Raw genomic sequence first — 20,924 nt, 5'->3', positions numbered from 1 at the left:
CTACGTTTAAGTTTTTAAAAAACGTTAAATTATATATTTAAGTTTAAGTTAAAGTTTCTTATTAACAATTGAGGTATAATATAATTTAACTGATTCTAAATACATATGGCTAGTATTATATACAACCATATTTTATGTTATAATTGCTTACTATGAAAAAAAAAACATACCATTTACCTATTTTGTTGTAACTATGGATACCTACATACACGGGTATTGATTAACTATTATATGTTTATTTGTAAATTTTGATAAAAAGTTGTATAATTATCAAAACAAACCTTTACCAATATCGAAAAGATGAAAGCAACTGAAGAAATAAACGGAAAATTTAGGTAATAAGTAATAATTAATGCAATAATTATATCTTAATAGTTTAACTTTATAGTCTAATGAGGAAATTTATCAGTAATTGGTAGTTTTTCATGGTTTATTATTTATCATTTGTATGATGCTAAACGATGCGCTTAATCTAATAATATAATACGTTATTGACTCGCATTTTACATTGTTTAGTCATATAATTATATAAATAGACATATAATACAAATATAATTTTTACGCACTGGGTATTTAAACAATTTTTAACTTTTTTTTTAACTTAAAAATTATAATTTTTTTGTTATTGGTATTGGTAGGTATAACCTTATTTAATTTAATATTTATAAAGAATCAAATATTTAGACTAAAATTATTACTAGATATTATTTTTTTGGTAGGTCCGGAAATTTGATGTTTTTATGTTACTAAAAATCTAAAAAAAATAGAATTAAAAAAATTAAAAAAATTATTTTATTATAATTCTATTTTACCTCTAATCTGTTGCCTAATAGTATAAATTCGTTGTATTTAATCTTAACCAGGAAAAATAAAATATTTAATTGTTTTATTATTGTGTATGTATATGTAATATAATATCACTGTAGTAAAATTATTGAATATAATAAACGGTTTACAGAATGACAAAAGAAACGCTGAAAGATATTTGCAAACAAAATAAGTTATATAATACTCCCAGAAATAATGATGTACTATATCTTCATTTTAAAGGTATTTGAAATAAATAATAGAAAATAAATATTCATTTATAAATAACTTATGAAAATATTATTGTTTATAGGTTTTTCAAAAATCGAAAATTTAGATGAATACACCGGGTTAAAAAGTTTGTGGTTAGAAAACAATTGTATAATGAATATTTCTGGACTTGACAATCAGACGGAGCTAATTTGTTTATACTTGCATAATAATGGCATATCAAAAATAGAAAATTTAGATTCTTTAGTTAAACTAAATACGATCAATTTGAATCATAATTTTATTAAAAAAATTGAAAACTTGGGTGTGTACTAAAAAATCTTAAAAAAAAAACTTGCTGACATTTTTTTTTTATAATTTTAACATATTTTAGATATGTTACGAGACCTAACTTCGTTGACCTTGTCTCATAATAAACTTTCCACAGCGGATGAAATTGCTCATTTGGCTGATTGCAAAACTTTGTCTGTGGTTGATCTTTCATACAATTACTTAGATGATCCAGATATTGTCGAAGTAAGTAATTTTATCTTTACCGTGTTATATGATAATTTTTATCTACTAATCAGCTACATTAATTTTATAATATACAGATACGCTATCCAATTGTAAAAATTGGTAATGGTTATGTGGACGCAGCCACTAGACCGCGTTATAATCGTTTACATTAAATTTGATAAAAACATATTTTCAACTATATAATAGTATTAATAATTGTTGTTTCTATTGTTGAAATTCTATTTTTATTCAGTTGAATGCTAAAGATTATAGTTACGTCTGATGGCTGCGTCCATATATAGCCGTTATCAATTCTAACAATCTGCAAATAAAATATAAATTATAAAATCAACGCTAGTTATATACATAGATAATATGTCAATTTTATTAGGTGTTTGCCAAGATGGAATCTTTGCGTGTTTTATCTTTAACTGGAAACAGTGTTATTTCAAAAATAAAGAACTATCGAAAAATATTAACCTTAAAATGTGTAAGTTGTACCGTCAACGTTGTGTTTTCGTATTTTTGACGTATTTTCATCAGATATTAAAAATTTCCTATTATTTTATTATTTTGTAAACATTTTATTTTATATGTAGTACATATTTTATTATAAATGTTAAATCGAGTTTTATTTTATAGAAGGACCTTCTCAATTTGGACGAAAGGCCCATATTTAAAAAGGACCGATTATGCACAGAAGCTTGGTGAGAATTAATTTTAAAATTGAAAATAAGTATGGGATATTAATATTTGTAAATATTATTTAGGAGTGCTGGTGGCATTGAAGCTGAGCAAGCCACGAGGGCTAAATTAAACGAAGAAGAACAAAACGCGATTTTTGATTCTGTAAACGCGCTAATTAGTTTACGTCAAAAACGTAATAAACAAGTAAATTTGTCAATTCCCAAGGGCAACGATGATAATTGTGTAGTCGATAAAAATGTCTTAACTGATAATTTAATCATTTCTAAAGATTATTACGATGAATTTGGTTCTTCAGATGATTCTATTGACGAATCAGATAAACAAAATCGATTGGCACACGATATTAGTAGTGATAGTGAAGATGATTCTTCTGCCAATGAATCACTTAAGACTAGTCCGTTGATATGCGAAATTAAAAGCGGCAATGAAGATGATTCTGAGGATGACGGTTTAGTTCGCTCAATCAATCAAGAGTTACAGAAACCTAGTGTCACCCTAGAGATTACACAAAAAGAAGGTAATAACAAATTTCGAATTGGTCACAATGATACCGAGTCAGAAAGTAGTGGCGATTTGTCAAATGTACAAAAAGAAGAATTTTTGGAAAATAAAACAATAAATGTAGCAACTGAAATGTGTCCTGAAAATGTTCAAATACATTACCCACCTAATATAACTGATGATATTAGATTTATTGGCAATGAATCAAATCAAGGAAACGATGACAATTTTGGGGAAAAAGTCTTAGTTTTTAAAAAAAAAATTAATGATGAAGATAGAGTGGAAAAATTAAATAATCTTGAAGTTACTAATGATAATATAGGTATAGAAAAGGAATACAATTTATCTGTTACGTATGAACCTAACACTGATGTAAATGATATTTCTATTAAGCTTCCGTGGAAACAACCGAACAATAATGAGTTTCACATTAGAAAAAGTTTCAAATAAAACCATCAGGAATTGCATTTATGCAGAAATATATAAACATTTTGAACAATATTAAGATAAAATATTTACAATTATAATTACTTTAAATAAACTATGTTTAATTTTTTCAGTTATCCAAAAAAAATCAAAAATATTGAAAATTAAAATAAATTATTTCATGTCATTAATTGTTGCTACTTTATATTAATAAGGTTTTAATTTTTTGAAATACGTAGAAAAATATGATATAGATATAGAGTATAATATAAAACATTATAATTGTACTATAAATTATTGTTAATTTTAATTATTGTCGATTAATGCACAAATTCTTGATCTTATTATTATTTTTTATTTTAACAATTTACTTCTGTTCACTTAATAATTAATTTGCAATTAATTAATTTAATAAAAATTATGTAATGAATAAATGAATAAATAATAAATAACTAATTTTTTAAATTCAAGTATGTTCTGAAAATAAATTATTGAGTGGAAAAAAGTAAATGTAAATTAAATCTATAATATAAAAATGAATCGATGAATGTGTTGCAAAGCGCAAATCTCGAGAGCAGCTGAACCGATTTCGCTAATTCTTTTTTTTTTTTATAATACTATTTGAAGTACGAGGATGGTTCTTACGGAGAGAAAAATTTAAAAAATTGCCTGAAAAAGTCTAAAAACAACACTTTCCTATATTCCCATATATAAGATTCGTATTAATACTTAAAAGTCAATATAAACTTTTAATTTAAGTTTGAATTTAACCATAAAGTTTTATATTAAAAATATATTATAAATTATAAATAATATTAAAAATAATAATCCATATTACATTTACTTAAAAATTTAGAAATAAAACTTTTACCTTTATTTGAATCAACTTTTTTAAAATAGTTTAGTAAACTATTATTCAACATACAAATTCAGATTCCTGTCACAACTACAATAGTTTATATCATTTTTATAACAAACTTTTTAAGAGCGTGATCGGCGAACATTTTAATACAAAAACAATAATATATTTCCAGACGATATAAGTATTTAACCAATAACCATATTATCATGGAAAATGAAATGGAATGTTATCTAACCTGTAGTATTATGGTTAGGTTAAACAAAGCCTGTTATACATATATATATATAAATTATTTTATATATCTATGTGATAAGGCAAGCATATAATCACTTATTTAACATTACTCAAAAACAAATTGCCTATGGTAAAATGTAAATTGTCTGTGATAAAATGTCACTTGAAATGTAAACGTCTCTTTGCTACGCATCTATAATATTACTAAATCTAAAAGCCACAAATTTAAAAAAGTTTTGTGTGTTAGTGACCTACTAAATATGTATCCTATAAGGCAGCGGACAAATTTAGGCACAAGAACCCGAAATGCAATGAATCAAATTAATTATCAATATAATCGTACTGTCCAGGAACGTGAAGATCCCAATGAACGTGAAAGAATTCGATTAAGAAAGGCCCGTGAAGCGCAACATTCGACTAATAATGGTACAAGTTTGAATCGTGCTGCTTTCTGTTACGATATGTCAATTGATTACAGAGCCTACAAATTATATAGAAGTGCATGTCAAGTTATAGCACGTACAATTATGAAATTTGCAAGTGCCTTTTTTTGCTTTTTTCAGCAATTTTAAAAAAAAATGCTTATTTCCAGTATTTCTGATTATTTTTGCTTATTTGACCAGTTTTTTTACGTTTTTATAGTTCATCTCCTGTAAAGTAGTTTTTGATAGAATTAAAAATAAAAATAATTCTTATCTTATCTACTTTGTCATGGAGTTCGTCGCCGTCCGAGGCATCGTTATAGGGTTAACAAAGATATTCCAACGCTGAAAATAGAACTGAGTGTCAAACGTTAGAATGATCAAAAACAGAAAGAATAATTTACATTTTATTTTTCAGAAAAATCCATATAATCCTTAAAGCCTTGAAAGTGAAGATTTATTTTTATTTTGTTTGATTTTTTAGGCAGAATTTTATAGTTTTTTTTTTAATAAATATTTTTGCTTGATTTTAATTTTTTTAAATGCTTATTTTAGTGCTTATTATGATGTTGTTAAACTCTTTTTAAGCGCTTATTTTAATGATTTTAAGTGCTATAAGTCCTAAGCCCTAGTTATTAGTTACTATTTAGTGCCTGTACTCTGTAGTGTATTCGTTATCCAACCATTTTAACAGTTTAATTTAAAAGTTATTCATTCAATATGAACTCAGAATGTTCAATAGATGAAATTGAAATAATACAATATTAATTATTATTAATTATATTTATGTTTTTCAAAAAGAAGTTGATGGTGGGTTAGAGCAGGGATGGCAAACCTTTTGAACATTGTGTGCCCAAAATTACCTTTTTATATATACATACATATATATATATATAGAGCATTCCATGAAAAAAATATTAAAAATATTATATTTTGTTATATTATAATTTGATTGTATAATTAATGTATTAGTATAAAATGGTTAGTTTAGGTACAAAATAATAATAATAATTATAATAATATTGCTTTGTTAATTATTTATATTATATTATATTATCCTATAGGTGCTATAATATTATTTAATATATAATAGTAAAAAATTTCGCGTGCCATCTCGGGCACGCGTGCCATGGATTTGCTATCCCTAGGCTAGATCATTGTAAAGGTTGTAACGACAAATCATCTAAAATTAAAATTTTAAAAATATCAACAATATTCTCATAATGTATTTATATGTATATATTATATATGTAGCATATGCAATCAAACGTTAAATTTTAATGTAATAAGCTTGTACATTGATTATTAATTATTATACTTTATTATGTTATATGAATTTATATTCGATATCAATTGTCCTATTATTGGGTGTCAAATATCCTAGATTCAATAATAATATAATGCGGTAATTCGCACACCCGTGTATAAAATAGAAATAATAACAAGAGTATGGCAAATAGCACCCACGCAATAAATATAAATAGTATAATTATATAAATAAATAGTTATAACAAAAAACAGCAATTCGTGCATATATAAATGAAAAAATTGTTCGCAACGACGTTACGGACTATCTCAAGACGACGTACTGAGAAAGACAAAGATTGCGGCGGCCGTGTTAAGGCGGCAGATAACGCGCCGATACCTGATTTGCATATTATACGGTACAATTCACAAGACACAAAATATAATCAAAACAAAATTGGAAATGTAACTTTAAAAAATGAAAATGGTTACATTTCTGTCAATCACTCGATTGGACGGGTAGTAAATAATGTGGAAGAGTTGATTTCTGCAGTTTATCCTGACATTTTTAATCTGTCCAATAAATCTTATCAGTGGTTATGTGAAAGAGCTATTATCTCTCCGAGAAATGTAACAGCAGAAGAAATCAATGATATCATCCTTCTAAAATTCGATGGATACTCAGGTGAATATCTGTTGATACAGTTACATCAACAAATGCTATTTATTATCCACAAGAATTTCTCAATTCTCTTTCTCCTTCGGGATTTTCTCCTCATAAGCTAAAATTAAAAATTAGTGCTCCAATTACATTATTACGTAATCTTCAACTATCGAACTTGTAAAACAGTACTGGATAACAAATAAAATCGTTGCAAAATAATATTATAGAAGCCGTTTTTCTTACAAGGCCAGCAAAAGGAGAAATTGCATTTATTCCAAGAATTCCAATGATTCCATTTGACTTGCCGTTTTATTTCAAACGGCTTCAATTCCCTGTTAAAGTTTCTATTGCAATTACGATGAACAAATCTCAAAGTCAGACATTCAGATACGTTGGCGTAGATTTTCGAACAGTGAGCTTTTCACATGTACAATTTATACAATTATACGTGGGGTTTCGAACTGGGAACCCGAATCATCTTATGATTTTAATTTTAATAGGAGATAAAACAAAAAACGTCATATTTCCAGAAGTTTTATAAAATTCCTTATTAACTATAAATTACTCAGCATTTCTTTTGTATTTGTATTCATTTTTAATAAAAATATATTTGTCATTAATCCCGTTAGAAATATTTTAATACGTTTTAATTAATCGTTTTTTATATTAACTTGCCGATATTATTTAAAGATATAATTTGAATAAAAAATTCTATATATCATCCGAAGGCAAATTAAACAACCAATCACGGGTGAAGCCGTGACGGGTTGGCTAGTAATAAATAAAAATAAGATTAAGGTTTCATGCATTATTTGAGTTAATTGAGTATCAACAAATTTTTGGATCTTCAATCAAACATTCATTATCTAATGATTTAATCATGTCTTTTATGTATTCTGTTTCTATTTTGTCCATATCTTCCAATTTTTCCTATAAATAAATTTGAAAATATTTATAAAGAAAAAGTGAAAGATGGTTAGCACTACCTATTCTATAACTAACGGCAGTAACTCATGAGGTATTGATGTAACAACATACCCCTTATCAAGGGCGTTCGTAGGAATTTGTCAAGGGGGGGGCGTTTAAATTTTTTAATTTTTGTTTCATTATCTAATTAGTGATAAAGTATCTTATTGTTTTTGACGTGTTTTCTATCATATAGATAGGGAACGTAAAAAATTAAATTATTAATTATATGTATAGTTAGAACGTTAGAATTTAATCTTACAGTATTAATTTTAATTAATTTAGGTATGTGCAACTTTAAATCAACAAATGCATTTTTTTTATATAAATAAAATAAAACCATTGATTTGATCATTTTAGATTACTTATACAATTAAATGTTTCTAGATAATTTAAAATAAATAAAGAAATACCAATTACCAAACCATTTGATAATTACCAACTTTAAATATTCACATATAAAAGTTGAAACAGTTCATCGAAAACCGATGACTTAAGAGGGCGCAACAATGAAAAAAATATGTAATACACCCATAAAGATCCGCATAACATTAGTTGACTAAGTGTCCACCGTGACACACAACGTTTCAAAAAATGTTTTTAATTTAAAAAAATATTTATTTTGTGATATTTTATACTACTTAATGGTTGTGATAATTGACCCATGAAAAAGCCAAGGGGGGGGGGCAAATTCCCGTACTTGCCCTCCACCCTTTCGACGCCCTTACCTCTTATCCCCAAAAAGTGGTTTAATTTTTTCATACACTCTGAACCCATCGTATTTATTATTAATATCGTATCTATTAATTTAATGATGTACTCACTGCTACTAGAGAAATTATTTTCTTTTGATTTTCAACTGTAACTTCTAACTTTGTAATATACGGAATAAGAATTGTTAGCTAATTGATAAAAATATAAACATTATAAATTATGAGGTAATGTGTGCTTCACTCTACCACAATATTGACTGCGAAAATATTAAATACCTTGTCGGTTATAAACTCATTGACTCGCGTAATATAATCTTCACAATAATTAATGTGATTCTCTTGATGCGTGACGCGTTCTTCCAGCGTTTCGACTTCTTTATCTTTACTACTAGCGTACGCCTTTAATTCTTCGATTTTGTATTTATATTTACTGGTCTGTTCATCAAAATATTTTTGGTTTTTGGATATCTGTATGCAATGTTGTTCTTTCATATAATCTAATAGTTTCATAATTTCTTTCATAATGTGCTTGTTTTCACATGCACCTTCGACTAAAGTTTTTAGGTTTTTCATTTCTAACATAAATTGACCCATTTGGTTGTCAATTTGGGTAATTGTGGTTATGAGAATTTGAAAATTTTGAAAATTTTCCATTTCCTTACTGATTTTTCTGTTGCACAGCTTATCAATGTCTGTTTTGATTCTAAAATAATGAACTAGTTAAATAGTAGTTATACATGGAAGCTGGGAAAGAAAGCTGAAGATTGAGTCTTAAAACTTTAAACTCAACCTAGTTTTATTTTTATTTTTTATATTGAAAACGACAAACCACGCATGTCTAATGGAAAAATCTCTTTTTATAATAATTACATAAAATGTTTTAAATCCAGATAATTTACAGTTTTAAATAATTTTGACAGATGTTATGAGATTTAATTGACAATATTATAATAATAATATTAATATTAATAATAAATAAATTAATAATATTAATAATAAATTAATATTAATTAATATTATAATAATTATAAACTAAAATTAAAAACACAGAGCTGAGGCTCCACTTTATTGAATATCCACCTACTCTATATAAATACCTCCACTGAAATTAATACAATACTATCACCAAGGTTCGGAACTTTATGCGTCAAAAAGTAAGAAAAAATGCAAAAATATAAAACTGACATAAATAAAGTAAATGAGGAAATTAAATTAAAAAAAATAAAATAAACGCTGTACACTTGTGTATTGTTGTGAGTTCTTGATTAAAAATATATAAATACTAATAACTAACACTTTATATGATGGTTAAATAAAAAGGTCTTGATAAATTATCTTTTTTCAAAAGATATAAAATTTAGAATTTTGGTTGTATTAGGTATATCTAATATTTTTTACTTAATTATAAATTTGTTTCGTTAAATATGTATATGAAATATGCATATAAAAGTTCTTAAACCCAAAATATGCGAATTCCTACAAAATATAGCGAAATATACAAAATTATGCAACAACAATTTTTGCATTTGGAATCTGTGTACTATGGATCGAATTTTTATCGAACCAAAATTTCAATATGCACTTTCTAAATAAATATGCAATTGCCTAAAGTACCGAGCCTTGACTATTACGACAATAAGTCTTTTATAAATACAAATACTTGATAACTTACTTATTTAACTCTGTTTTTATCATAATATTTTGGTCATTGTTCACTTTGTTTCTGTCGATGTTTGAAAGAACTTGATCAGTCATGAATTTATTTTTTATCTAAATGTTTGATAAATCAAATTGATGTAGTAATTAAACACTTAAATTACTAACTCAAACTGAGAACAAGTAAATCTTTTACCTCTAATTCTTTGAACACTTTTTCAATTGATTTTAATTTAATTTTAGTTTCAGAATTTGATTTAAATCCATCACTATTATCACTACCATTTTTCGTAATTTTTTGATTCTATACATATAAGTTAATAATACAAAAAATGTTGAATAATTAAAATTAAAAAAAAAAATGTAATGCCTACAAAAGCATCAAATTTATATTGACATTTTAAGTAATATATTTTAATAAATAATTAACATTAATTAACATAATTATACGTTAATAAATAATTAACATAACAACGAGTGGCCAAGATTATATGTATTACATTTTATTCACGAAGATAAATATATGTAAATTTATGTATTTTGTGAAGGAATACGAATGACCATATATTATGTATATCTTACGGGTAGAGTTTAAAACTGGGTAATGTACACATTACCCGAGTAAAATACACCTTATCAATATGAACAGTATAAAGTGAACATTATTCATTTTATATATATATATATATATATATATATACAATTTGTATATTAACCGATGTATTGTGAATAAAATATTAGGTAGTGGCATTTAGAATTGCAAAGTATCCTTCCAGATTTACATTTATTTGTTAAAAATTTAGTTTTACACAAACATTTTTTAAAATCTTGATCACTGGAAAGATATTGTGCAATAGCTATTTCACACAAGGATTTTTTTGTAGTGGACAATTCTAAAATAATATCGGATAATATGTCATAATATTTTGATTCCGTTAAATGCACTGAATTCTCATTCTCTTCATTAATTAATTTATTAAAATTCTCATAAAATTTTTCTTATTTAGAAGAAATTTTAATAAACTAAATAATTAAACTTTAATAAGCTGAACAAGCGAACTCAAAAGCACCGTATTTAAGGATAAAATTATTATACAATATCAGAGTGCACGTTTTATCATAATATACAGTTAATATTTTATCGTATTTTATTCTCTCACTTCAAACACTTTATCCACTCCAAGGTAGATACTGTACTTACAAATTACCCGGTTAATGTACAAAATAAACGTTTTACAAATAACGTTATCCAATAGGCAAGGGTAGTTTTCACATTACCCCTCCCATCCCTTCATCGATTTTCGTATTCTATCCGTAGTATATATATATATACCATCAGGATAATTTATTTATTTTTCGAAATTATTTCCATCGTTTTACAATTTTTATTTTCTCATTTACGCACGATTTATTACTACAATGTGTTATAATATTTGTTAATTTTCCGAAAATATCAGATGTATTAAACCAACTAAGGTTCCAAGTTTCCAATCACGTTAATTTTATCCTTTTTGCATACCAATTTCTACCACGCAATTGACCCATACTTAAAATGATGCATATTGCCAATAAGAATCAATCTCTTTTGAATATTAGTTAAAATTGTTTAAATTTCATCCTTTTCGTATTTTTTTCTTATATATAATGTATTGTTATGTTTAACAATAATTTTATTATCTATACAATGAGTCATAGTCCGTTTTTCAATAAAATAAATAAATAAAATACATAATATTTTACCCACAACTAAATTTAATTAATACTTGGGATTTAGTTATTACCTGTGTTGGCTGCACTTCTGAAGTTATATATGAGGCATCATTTGCATAATTTTCATTATTGATATCATATTTTACTAAAAAATATGTAATTGAAAATAATGTGTCTGATATTTTTGAATGACAAAGCAATTTGAATGCTTAATCACTAAAACTTACACAATTTATTGTATAGGTACTATAAATTTATCGTAGTCGTAGGAGCACAAACGCTTAATTATGATACAGTATATAAATTAATTGGTTTAATAATTATGAAAAGTTTAGAAAATAATATTTTTTTGTACTAAGAAAACAATAATTTATTATATTTTGGGATATAGAAAGTATTAATTATTTTACTTTTTGGTATTAAAATTCTTAAATTGAACTAACATTTTATATCAGAGGTTCAATAATTCATTATAATTCAAATGTTTTAGACATTCAATTAACAATACAAATAGGAAAACCAAATAATTAATTCACTTTTCTTATTTTTCATTAACTATTGAAAAATTTGTGATTAAAATCAAATGATTACAGTAAGTTATTTATAATTTTTGAGAAATTTGTTAAGAGGTTCATGTAGTTCACTATATTAAAATAGCTTCTAAGTTTAAGCAACATTGGGTTGAATAAAAAATCAATTGGATTTAATTAAATTAGAAAATTTTAGATGTAATTCTTTTATACATATTTCACAATGCTCACTATTATAGAAGTTGTGATATAACGATTGTTTTTTCTAATTAATTACCTATATGCTTGTCATAATAACCGTTTAGGTTTGTGTATTGATATTTGATTACATTAATTTAAAAATAAGTATACCAAATACATTTAAAATTATATAAATACCATAATAAGTAGATTTTAACGTGTCGTTTGACTGAGTTTCTTTTAAACAAGCTGAAAACTCTTCACTTTTTACAATTTTGTGTGTCATTATTGATATTTTAACAAATTAAATATTTATAAATCACTATAAAATATTATGGCCTATGGAAATACTTTATTATTAAATTTGAACAAAAACAATAATATTAATCTATTGATTTACACACGCATTGTTATAGCTACATTAAAATGTAAATAAAGGAATTTTTTAACTATAAACAAAAATTAAACTACGAAAAATGGTGGTTATAAAAGTACGTCAAACGAGTTTAAGTTATAACAAAATCAATGTTGGTCATTTTATATTATTAAATGTGTACCGTTCCATACGTCATTAAAATATTACTTTTAAAATACAAATTGGAATCATCATTGTTTTAAACCACAAACAAACAAATGTTATCTACACGACGCGAAGCACTTTGTTATAAAATGTTGTTACAAATGTTATAATTGTAAATTCTTTACAATTCTTTGTTCCCCATCTTATAATCTGATTTTCGCTAATAAGAAAGAAAATAATTTATCCAGTCTCTACAGCACGTTTATATTAATTTTATTTAAATAACCATTCAACAATATTATAAGTAAATGGGTAGATAAAAATTCGAAATGCACATATACTATTAAAATGGATAAGTTTAAAAATCTTATAAGATTGAATATTGAACAAATAATGTTTGAAGTTATTAAACATTTAATTATAAACTTCGGTTTAAAAAAAAAAAAAAAAAATAAAAGTAATTATAATACTCAATAATATAAAACAAATACATACAAAATACATTAGAACCTGTTTTTTATTCATTCGGAATTATTATAATTTACACATTTAAATATAAATCATATCATACCATGTATTCCAGTAGGTGCTCATTACTATTATTATTATTATTATTCACAATAATATCTATATAATGTCGTTTTTTTTTTTTTTATTCTGAATTTATATAATGAATATTATAATGGTAATGAAATTAGCAGCAGGTCACTCGGTTAGCAACATGTTTAGTAGTTATACCCCCACCGACCAACCCGTGTGTTTTTATATGTATACAAGGAAATGTTGGCGATTCAGCCAGTTTGTGAACTCAATTGGGCTGGTGTATAGTTCTCAGGGAATTAGTTCTTCTTGTAAGTATATAATATTAATTTATGTTATAAAGTTAAAGATCATATGATTGTTTTCCAAAGCTTATGATATTTAGAATAAAAAATATTTAGTGTGCAACTTATTCCTCTTGATTTTTTTTTTTTTTGTCAAATTTTAAATTAATTTTTTACTATAATGTAATCTTGTTTTTAATGATTCTTATTCGTAAGATTAACATAAAAATAATGCAATTATGTAAGTATACATAAATTATGGTTTACGTACGTCCAAAACTGTTTTGTAAATAAAAAAATCTTATCGAGTATTATTTGTGTACGGTAACGTAAGTAACTTTGAGGAGTGAAATGAAATACAATAAAAATGACTCGGTTAAATGTATTCGTGTGAAACGTATTTTAATTGGTACTTTTAAGTGTTGTAATAAATATTAATAAGGTAAATGCGGTTCATTACGTAACGATAAAAAGTATATTTCGATACGTTTCGATCGGTGAAAATATGAACACGAAAGAAGCAAAAACATTCGACACGCGCTATTAATGTTTTCGTCTTAACACTGTTGTGTCCGGTGTTGACCTAAAACTATTTGCTGAGCGCATTCAACTCCGACGAACGAATCCCGTTTCGTATTCGCTGCGGTACGACGGTTTGAATTAAAAGCGCTACGAAAGTTTTCCGTCCGCTGTTCGGCGGTGCGCGGTGCAACGCTTATGTTTCGTACGGATTTGGACGACGGACGTACCGTACGTCACACCCCGACAACCAGACTCGGGCCGAGCGTCCGGGGGCCGCGTTACGTAGCACAACCGCGCCGAACACACCCGGCAGTAACCATTAATCATCGGTGAGATAAAAAAAAAAAAATCGTGTATGCTAATCAGCGTACCGGTAAACCGGTTGGGACGGTAAACGTAGTGCCGCAGGAGCTGGTGCACACGTCCGTCACCTCTCCGCCCGCCCGCCGCCGGGATCCGTAATTAGTTGCCCGGCCGTCATGAATGGAGGAACAGTTGCTCGTGTGAAGACGTGTGCGGGGACGGTTGCCAAAAGCGGATTTACTCGCGCGCCACGGGGTCGATGATCCCCGGCGACCGGCTCGTAACGCGTACACACGGGTGTAATTACGTATTTCAACGGGCGGTCGCGCAGCAGCAGTGCAATCGTTGTGGGATTAAAGCCCGTGCTCGAAACGATCGACGACGCCGGGGACGTTACAGTCCCACCGAGTTTTCCGTTCCCCGGATCCGTTCAGCCGGTCATCCTACCTCAACCGGATCCCGGGCCGCGTCGTTTTCCCCGCGGCTCCCGGCCAAAAAACATTGCATCAATGACACCGGACCGACACTCGCGCACCTGTCCGTTCGACTTCGCGCCTCTCGTCCGCCGCCGCACGTACGCACGGGCCATCGTATCTGGTCCGGGGAGTTTCGCGCGCGGTCCGATGGTCGTTTTTTTTTTTCTCCTTCTTTTCCTTAATAATTAGGTCGCTCCCATCGGGTGTTGCACGGGATCGTACCGCATTTCAACCTCGTGTCCCGCCGCGCTTACCTCACTGTTGTCGTACGATGAAATGTTTTCTTCGCTCCGGTATTCACGTTTTGATGGATATACCGCGTTAAATATATGATTTGCACTTAAAAACCTTTATACAGAGCGCATTGATTATGTTTTTCGAGTTGGCTTGAAAGCTAATTACAAATATAATCACCCTAGCAATGGTATAATCCGTTGCGTATCAGAACGATAAATGTACGTGATGGCATAAGGCATAACGTAATAGCAACTGCACGGCTTGAATAACCGATTTACATTTCGGTGAAGACAATTGCCCAGCTAGTTAAATTTATAAATAGAATATTTCAATATCAAAACGTGTAAACACTAACCATAAATGGATACGAATTGATGACCAGTAGTGCACTTAATAATATGGTTCAATGTATTTTATTTTTTTTTTTAGTGGCCGTCTCGTTGACGAATTATTTCCAATTGGTTTTTCGTTTACGGTTCAGGATAAAATAATTGTTAGCGTCGATGGAATTTCCAAATGCTAAGAACATGAATTTTCAATACGTTTTAGTGTTGACTTTCGGCATACAACTATCGATCGGGTCGACGAATTCCACTTTCAGGGAACACAAGGTGCACCACACGTCATGATGACGATGCCAACGAGTTCATATATATATATATACTATTTACATGTATACGTATTTATTTCTACGAGTATAGGTCCATAATATCGTACTGTACCCGGACAAACATTCGTGGTGCACGAGCACGTCCATTAAACAAGTCATATCCGCCATGGACTGCGATCCCGTGGAAATCGACAACCGCGTCTGCCTGGGCGCTTGCTTCAGTTATTCCATACCGAGAACGCTTCCGGCCGACAACAGTGACGAAGTGAATTCGTATTGTGACTCGTGTCAACCCATAAAGACGCTATGGATACCCGTAAGTGTTACGACCGTTACGGCAATAATGGTCCCCTTAGGTGGAGTTGAAAGGAGTTCACGGGAGCTTGAATTCTACAAATGTTCTCTAAACCATCTAAAAAATGTCTTGAGTATACAGTGTAAACACTCCTTACTTCTCTATTTAAGTGTATACTGCAGTTAAAAAAAAAAATTTATGCCTACCTAAAATGCTACTCAATATCTTAAATGTCTTAAGTGAAATTTGCATTTACACATCCTTCCTACTATTTTGTCTGCGTTATTTAGATACAATTGTCTTGCAACGGTGGAACGAATCATACCAAACACGTACAGCTGATCAAAGAATGCAGATGCTCGTCCTGTAGCCGGCATTGGGAGTTGGAAAATCCCGTGACCAACATTGAGGACGAAGACACTTCTACTACACAAACGTCGAGGTGAGGGGGTTGCGCGATGGCCATATTTTCTAATTATTAATACTGATTAACTCACTGATCAATAATAGAATGCTTCAGATATTTGGAGCTAATGAAACTTGAACATGACGAAAACGACGAAGATGAAGATAACACTACTGACATAGCAAATACAGAGGTTATTATAAAAATAATTATTAGTAATAACTTATTACTCATTATTAAATTATTAATGTTTATAAACCTATACACACTAATTTGTGTGTGTATAGCATTGTGTGTATGTAATATTATACAGATCATTTTAACTATTTAGATTATAGCTGCTGTAAATTCGACTAGAGTGATGTCCGAAAAAACAATTTGGATTCGAGGTCCTCATCATTCGAAAGTAAATATAACGGAAAAAAAAATAATTTCATGCGTCATAACTACATTACTTCGTAATTACAGGTACTGTTGAAAAAAGAAATCGTAAACGTCCCCGATATTGCAAACGAAGAGGCCCAACAATATTTAGAAGATACAGCTGATAAGAATAAAGTGTTATAATACGTATAATTTTTAACTGTACATTTTATTATAAGTGTACATTACGATTAAATTAATTGTAAAACAAATTATATGGGTGCACCAGTACCAATTGATTCATGTAATTTTTTTAATAACAAGTCTAGATCTATAGCGTTGTTTCTGCATTGAGCGGCCATTTGACCTTCTGGCAATTCTATTGGTTCATATTTCAACAAATTCTCAGCTTGTTCCAAGTAAAACTTTGATCTCTGTAATTATATTTTAATTTGTTTAGCGAACTTTGTCTTAATCGAACCTTTTCATTATCGACTCACCAAAAGAGCTTCCATCACAGTGCCAGTGTTTTGACTAGATCTCCTTGCATCTTCCGCCATTACAGCGTGCAATTCAAACATTAAACTACCTCGGATTCGACATTCAGCTAAAAAAAAAAATAATAATAACAGATAGGTATAAAAAAAAATTAATTCTAACATTGTTTTAACACAACTACGAATATAAATATCTAATCTAACCAGAAAATAATACGTCTGCGATTTTTAAGACTTTCAAACATAGTTCTCTCTTGTGATTCAACTGTTCTTGAGACAACTGATCCAAAGGCACTCCTTCTTGCTGCCCGTAGAGCTGTGCCAAGTTTAGACGGATCTCAGTGAAATAATAATGATTTGGATGCAGATTTCCGATAGTCACATAATGATCCAAAAACATACAGCAATGTTTCGGATCTCGTCGATTCATAGCTGCCATATCTTTGCCCACGTGGGCCAAAGAAAGTTCAATGCTGTTAGGATCCACGACCGTGGAACAAAAGTTACAAGTCCATTCAATATCAAATGGATCGTTAGTAGACTGGAGGACGTTAGGTAATGCGTACCCAATACAATCCCTGAAAAATGTAACGTGTGGACTAAGCATATAATGTACTCGTACACTGTCTGATTATAAGACAACAATGGAGGAGAACACTTGTTTCCTATTGTTTAACTGCAGTTGAAAAGGTTATAATTTTTTCTGCATTTTTATTTATTTATTTTTTTGCTTTTAGAGTTTAAATAATTAAAAGGTATATAAAGGTTATGAATATTATATTTTTTCCAAATAAATTTTATAATAATATTATTCAGCTATTTAAAAGCATTTAAAACAACAACAGTTTGTTTTTTTACTGAAGAATATAGTGGACTAGGTCGATAAACTTTTGTCCGAACATGTATCAAAAATCAAGGAACTGACTTTTAAACTGCATCGAAGTTTCTTCGTATACCGAAAAGGATTCTTTATTATTGTCTATCACAAGTAATTTTGTCTATCTTCACATTCGTTTATCGACATTTTTTTTCGTGCAATAGATTGAATTACAAATTCTAAGTTAAAAAATTGTCTTCTCTCTACTATTGTCCTTTACAATATTTCACTATTCAAGCTAACAACTCACAAAACTCACTCGGTTGTGCATTTGACTCCACTGTAGTACGTCCCTAATTCAGTTGGATCGGAACACCTGGGACATTTGCAAACGAAAAATTTCGTGTCAGCCAGATGAGCAAGTCGTTGAGCGGTGCCCCACAACGAGTCCGTGTAACAAATAGATAAATGTTCTCCTTTTTTAATTGCCGTATCTCTGACTCTGATCAACAAATGGCCGTCGCTAGTGAAAGTCTTAGAACAGTTAGGTAAGCAGCTGTGCTCTAGCATAGAACCCGTATCGTAGATGGCCACGTACGGAGGGTCGGCCAATGGTACTTCGTGCCCGTTCACCTGGACGATACCGCAGACCCTGAGTATCTCATCGGTCGAGTATTCGGATGGATCCAATTTGAAAAACCTGTGCAGGTAGTTCGCAATCCAAATCTTGTCAGACTCGTATTTGGATCCGCCCTGACGACTGGAGCAGTGGGACTCCAAAGATGTCAATTTTGCCCAAACCTCTGGATTGTTGTGCTTTTGATACAGGCACCTGATCACCGTGATCGATTGGTAACTTGGATGGGGAACAGTGAAGTCTTTGATATTGACCTGTATAATAAATTAACATAATTTATTTAAATTTAATTAATAATTTCAATACTAATCTAATTCAGCACAAGGACGCGAGGGTGACGTGCAACTCTAGAATCTAAACATTAATCCTAGATGTTCTAAATGCTTTTGCACATTTAATAGTATTCTGTCATTGACATTCGTGTTTAATATCGACAAGTAAGAGACAACACGCTATTACACATAGTGTAGAATGTAATACATATTATATTATGATACTAATTAAATTTCAGGAATTTACGATATCCTGAATATGCTTTTGAAATGTACAAAATCCTTGAAATGTACGGTCTAAAGTTTTACAAAATCGTAATATACGTCCTGAAAATAAAAAAATTCCAAAATATGCAAAATGAAATGTTGTACGCAGAATCATTGGGTCGTGAAACAATTAACGTTGGTATAAATTAGCAATTGTTATTCCGATCAATTGTTAAAAATATACAAGTGCATACCTGTCCAAATAACAATTAATAAACAGTGTTGTATTTTTTTTTTTGCCAAAAGTTGAATATGTTCCTAATAAAAATAAATAAAAATAAATGTTCAATGCATTTAAAATACATTTTCCAATAATAATAACAGGATTGAAAATCGACCACCGAAATGTTAGCTCTATAGTTGCTCGTTGACGCGTCACGTGATATTACGGAAGTCAAATGTCTCTCACTTTCTGTTTCCTCCGGTTGACGGTCCAATCGCATTCCGCCCTGTGCCACTCGTCGTCCGCGCACTTAGGATCCGAACACATTGGCCATCCGCATTTCTCACATCTCGTTGCCGCGTCCGCGCTTATTGATTTCAAGCATCCCAGACAAACGGGACCGGTGATCTGCGACGGGCCGCGAATCAACGGCCGTTCGTTCAGCACCAATTGCCATTCGACCAAGTCCACGTTAGCGGCCACATATCTGCCCAGAGTCGGATCTTCCAAGATCTGAATTAATACAACGGTCTTGTAAAAACAATACACACCACATCGTTTTTAAATGAAATGTACTAGCGTACAGCATAAGTTTGTTTTATGCGTTTAAAACACTTAAGTATTAGAAAATCACTGCAATAAGTATTTTACGATTGTCGGGTGACTAAAGAACAATAATCGATAATCATTCCTGCGGGTCAGATATTACGGATATACAACTTTTTAAAAATACCGAATCGTCGAACGAAAAACAAAACTAACCTAACCTAACGAAACCCCCAAAATTAATCTGAACTTGTGAACATTATTTTGATCTGATCCGAACAATTTTTCGATCAAATTCATAGAATCGTATGGAATGTGACTCTTACCTTTATTAATTGTTTAACCATAGTGACCGGTGTGATCGAGATAAACGTACTGGGACATGATGCGATCACATAGCTTGTATCAGAGCATAAATAGAACGGTTTCAGCGAGGGATTAGAGGGGATAGGTGTACGAGATGGTGTTTAAAAATAGGATGAATCCAGAGCAGCAGAGCGCCATGGGACATCATCGTCATTTTATACCACATCATTTATATTTTCACAAAATGCAGCAGATAATTATTACAAAATATATTTTGATATATATTTCTTTATTTTATCAAATTACACAAAAGAACACTATACATAGGATAGGCTTAACAAACCACAACTATAATATTCGTAGCAGTAATGTTGATAACTGGAGATAAAAAAAAAAAAAACGATGAGATGAACAACGAAATACCAAACCTACCTGTTTAATAATACTTTGAAGATTGACCCTGATCAAGAGATATTTAATAGTTCCAATTTTTTTAAGTTTTTCTTGAAA

The 20,924-nt window shown here is 29.6% G+C and overlaps 4 protein-coding genes across 4 annotated transcripts; 2 read left to right on the top strand and 2 right to left on the bottom strand.

The window, feature by feature from the left end:
* The first annotated feature begins 251 nt into the window (after positions 1-251).
* Positions 252-3,243, top strand: LOC112679350 (dynein assembly factor 1, axonemal). The gene is made up of 7 exons (XM_025549123.1): positions 252-335; positions 959-1,050; positions 1,121-1,342; positions 1,412-1,554; positions 1,928-2,026; positions 2,179-2,243; positions 2,307-3,243. Exons 1-7 carry the CDS (start codon positions 301-303, stop codon positions 3,193-3,195), a joined length of 1,545 nt encoding a protein of 514 aa, XP_025404908.1. The 5' UTR covers positions 252-300; the 3' UTR covers positions 3,196-3,243.
* A 4,183-nt stretch (positions 3,244-7,426) lies between these two features.
* On the bottom strand, positions 7,427-12,639 carry LOC112679397 (rho GTPase-activating protein gacN-like). The gene is made up of 5 exons (XM_025549187.1): positions 12,532-12,639; positions 10,115-10,237; positions 9,950-10,047; positions 8,554-8,980; positions 7,427-7,528 (listed from the first exon to the last, which is right to left on the bottom strand). The coding sequence occupies exons 1-5, from the start codon at positions 12,637-12,639 to the stop codon at positions 7,427-7,429; spliced, it is 858 nt and encodes a 285-aa protein (XP_025404972.1).
* A 980-nt stretch (positions 12,640-13,619) lies between these two features.
* Positions 13,620-17,181, top strand: LOC112679365 (neuroblastoma suppressor of tumorigenicity 1-like). The gene is made up of 7 exons (XM_025549145.1): positions 13,620-13,724; positions 15,665-15,846; positions 15,937-16,161; positions 16,431-16,582; positions 16,661-16,739; positions 16,878-16,952; positions 17,015-17,181. Exons 2-7 carry the CDS (start codon positions 15,739-15,741, stop codon positions 17,111-17,113), a joined length of 738 nt encoding a protein of 245 aa, XP_025404930.1. The 5' UTR covers positions 13,620-13,724; positions 15,665-15,738; the 3' UTR covers positions 17,114-17,181.
* LOC112679364 (SET domain-containing protein SmydA-8-like) lies at positions 17,118-20,455 on the bottom strand. Its single transcript, XM_025549144.1, has 6 exons — positions 20,435-20,455; positions 19,809-20,075; positions 18,543-19,114; positions 17,611-17,984; positions 17,410-17,516; positions 17,118-17,343 (listed from the first exon to the last, which is right to left on the bottom strand). Exons 1-6 carry the CDS (start codon positions 20,453-20,455, stop codon positions 17,182-17,184), a joined length of 1,503 nt encoding a protein of 500 aa, XP_025404929.1. The 3' UTR covers positions 17,118-17,181.
* Positions 20,456-20,924: the final 469 nt, after the last annotated feature.

Source organism: Sipha flava, unplaced genomic scaffold, assembly GCF_003268045.1.
Source record: "Sipha flava isolate LNK unplaced genomic scaffold, YSA_version1 134_pilon_pilon, whole genome shotgun sequence".
In the NCBI taxonomy this organism is placed as follows: domain Eukaryota; kingdom Metazoa; phylum Arthropoda; class Insecta; order Hemiptera; family Aphididae; genus Sipha; species Sipha flava.
The sequence above is the reverse complement of the archived record's forward strand: the minus strand, read 5'-3'. Positions and strand labels throughout refer to the sequence as shown.

Excerpts from the sequence above, each read along its gene's own strand:
- LOC112679397 (XM_025549187.1), bottom strand. The coding sequence starts at position 12,639 with ATGACACACAAAATTGTAAAAAGTGAAGAGTTTTCAGCTTGTTTAAAA. Across the intron at positions 10,238-12,531 it reads GTATTTATATAATTTTAAAT|AATCAAAAAATTACGAAAAA; the intron begins GTATTTGGTATA and ends TTATATGTATAG. Across the intron at positions 7,529-8,553 it reads ATGAGTTTATAACCGACAAG|GAAAAATTGGAAGATATGGA; the intron begins GTATTTAATATT and ends ATTTATTTATAG.
- LOC112679350 (XM_025549123.1), top strand. The coding sequence starts at position 301 with ATGAAAGCAACTGAAGAAATAAACGGAAAATTTAG. Across the intron at positions 1,343-1,411 it reads TAAAAAAATTGAAAACTTGG|ATATGTTACGAGACCTAACT; the intron begins GTGTGTACTAAA and ends AACATATTTTAG. Across the intron at positions 2,027-2,178 it reads AAATATTAACCTTAAAATGT|AAGGACCTTCTCAATTTGGA; the intron begins GTAAGTTGTACC and ends TTTATTTTATAG.
- LOC112679364 (XM_025549144.1), bottom strand. The coding sequence starts at position 20,455 with ATGGTTAAACAATTAATAAAG. Across the intron at positions 19,115-19,808 it reads TCAACCGGAGGAAACAGAAA|GTCAATATCAAAGACTTCAC; the intron begins GTGAGAGACATT and ends TTTATTATACAG. Across the intron at positions 17,985-18,542 it reads GGAGTCAAATGCACAACCGA|GGATTGTATTGGGTACGCAT; the intron begins GTGAGTTTTGTG and ends TACATTTTTCAG.
- LOC112679365 (XM_025549145.1), top strand. The coding sequence starts at position 15,739 with ATGGAATTTCCAAATGCTAAGAACATGAATTTTCAATACGTTTTAGTG. Across the intron at positions 16,583-16,660 it reads TCTACTACACAAACGTCGAG|ATATTTGGAGCTAATGAAAC; the intron begins GTGAGGGGGTTG and ends AGAATGCTTCAG. Across the intron at positions 16,740-16,877 it reads CTGACATAGCAAATACAGAG|ATTATAGCTGCTGTAAATTC; the intron begins GTTATTATAAAA and ends TTAACTATTTAG.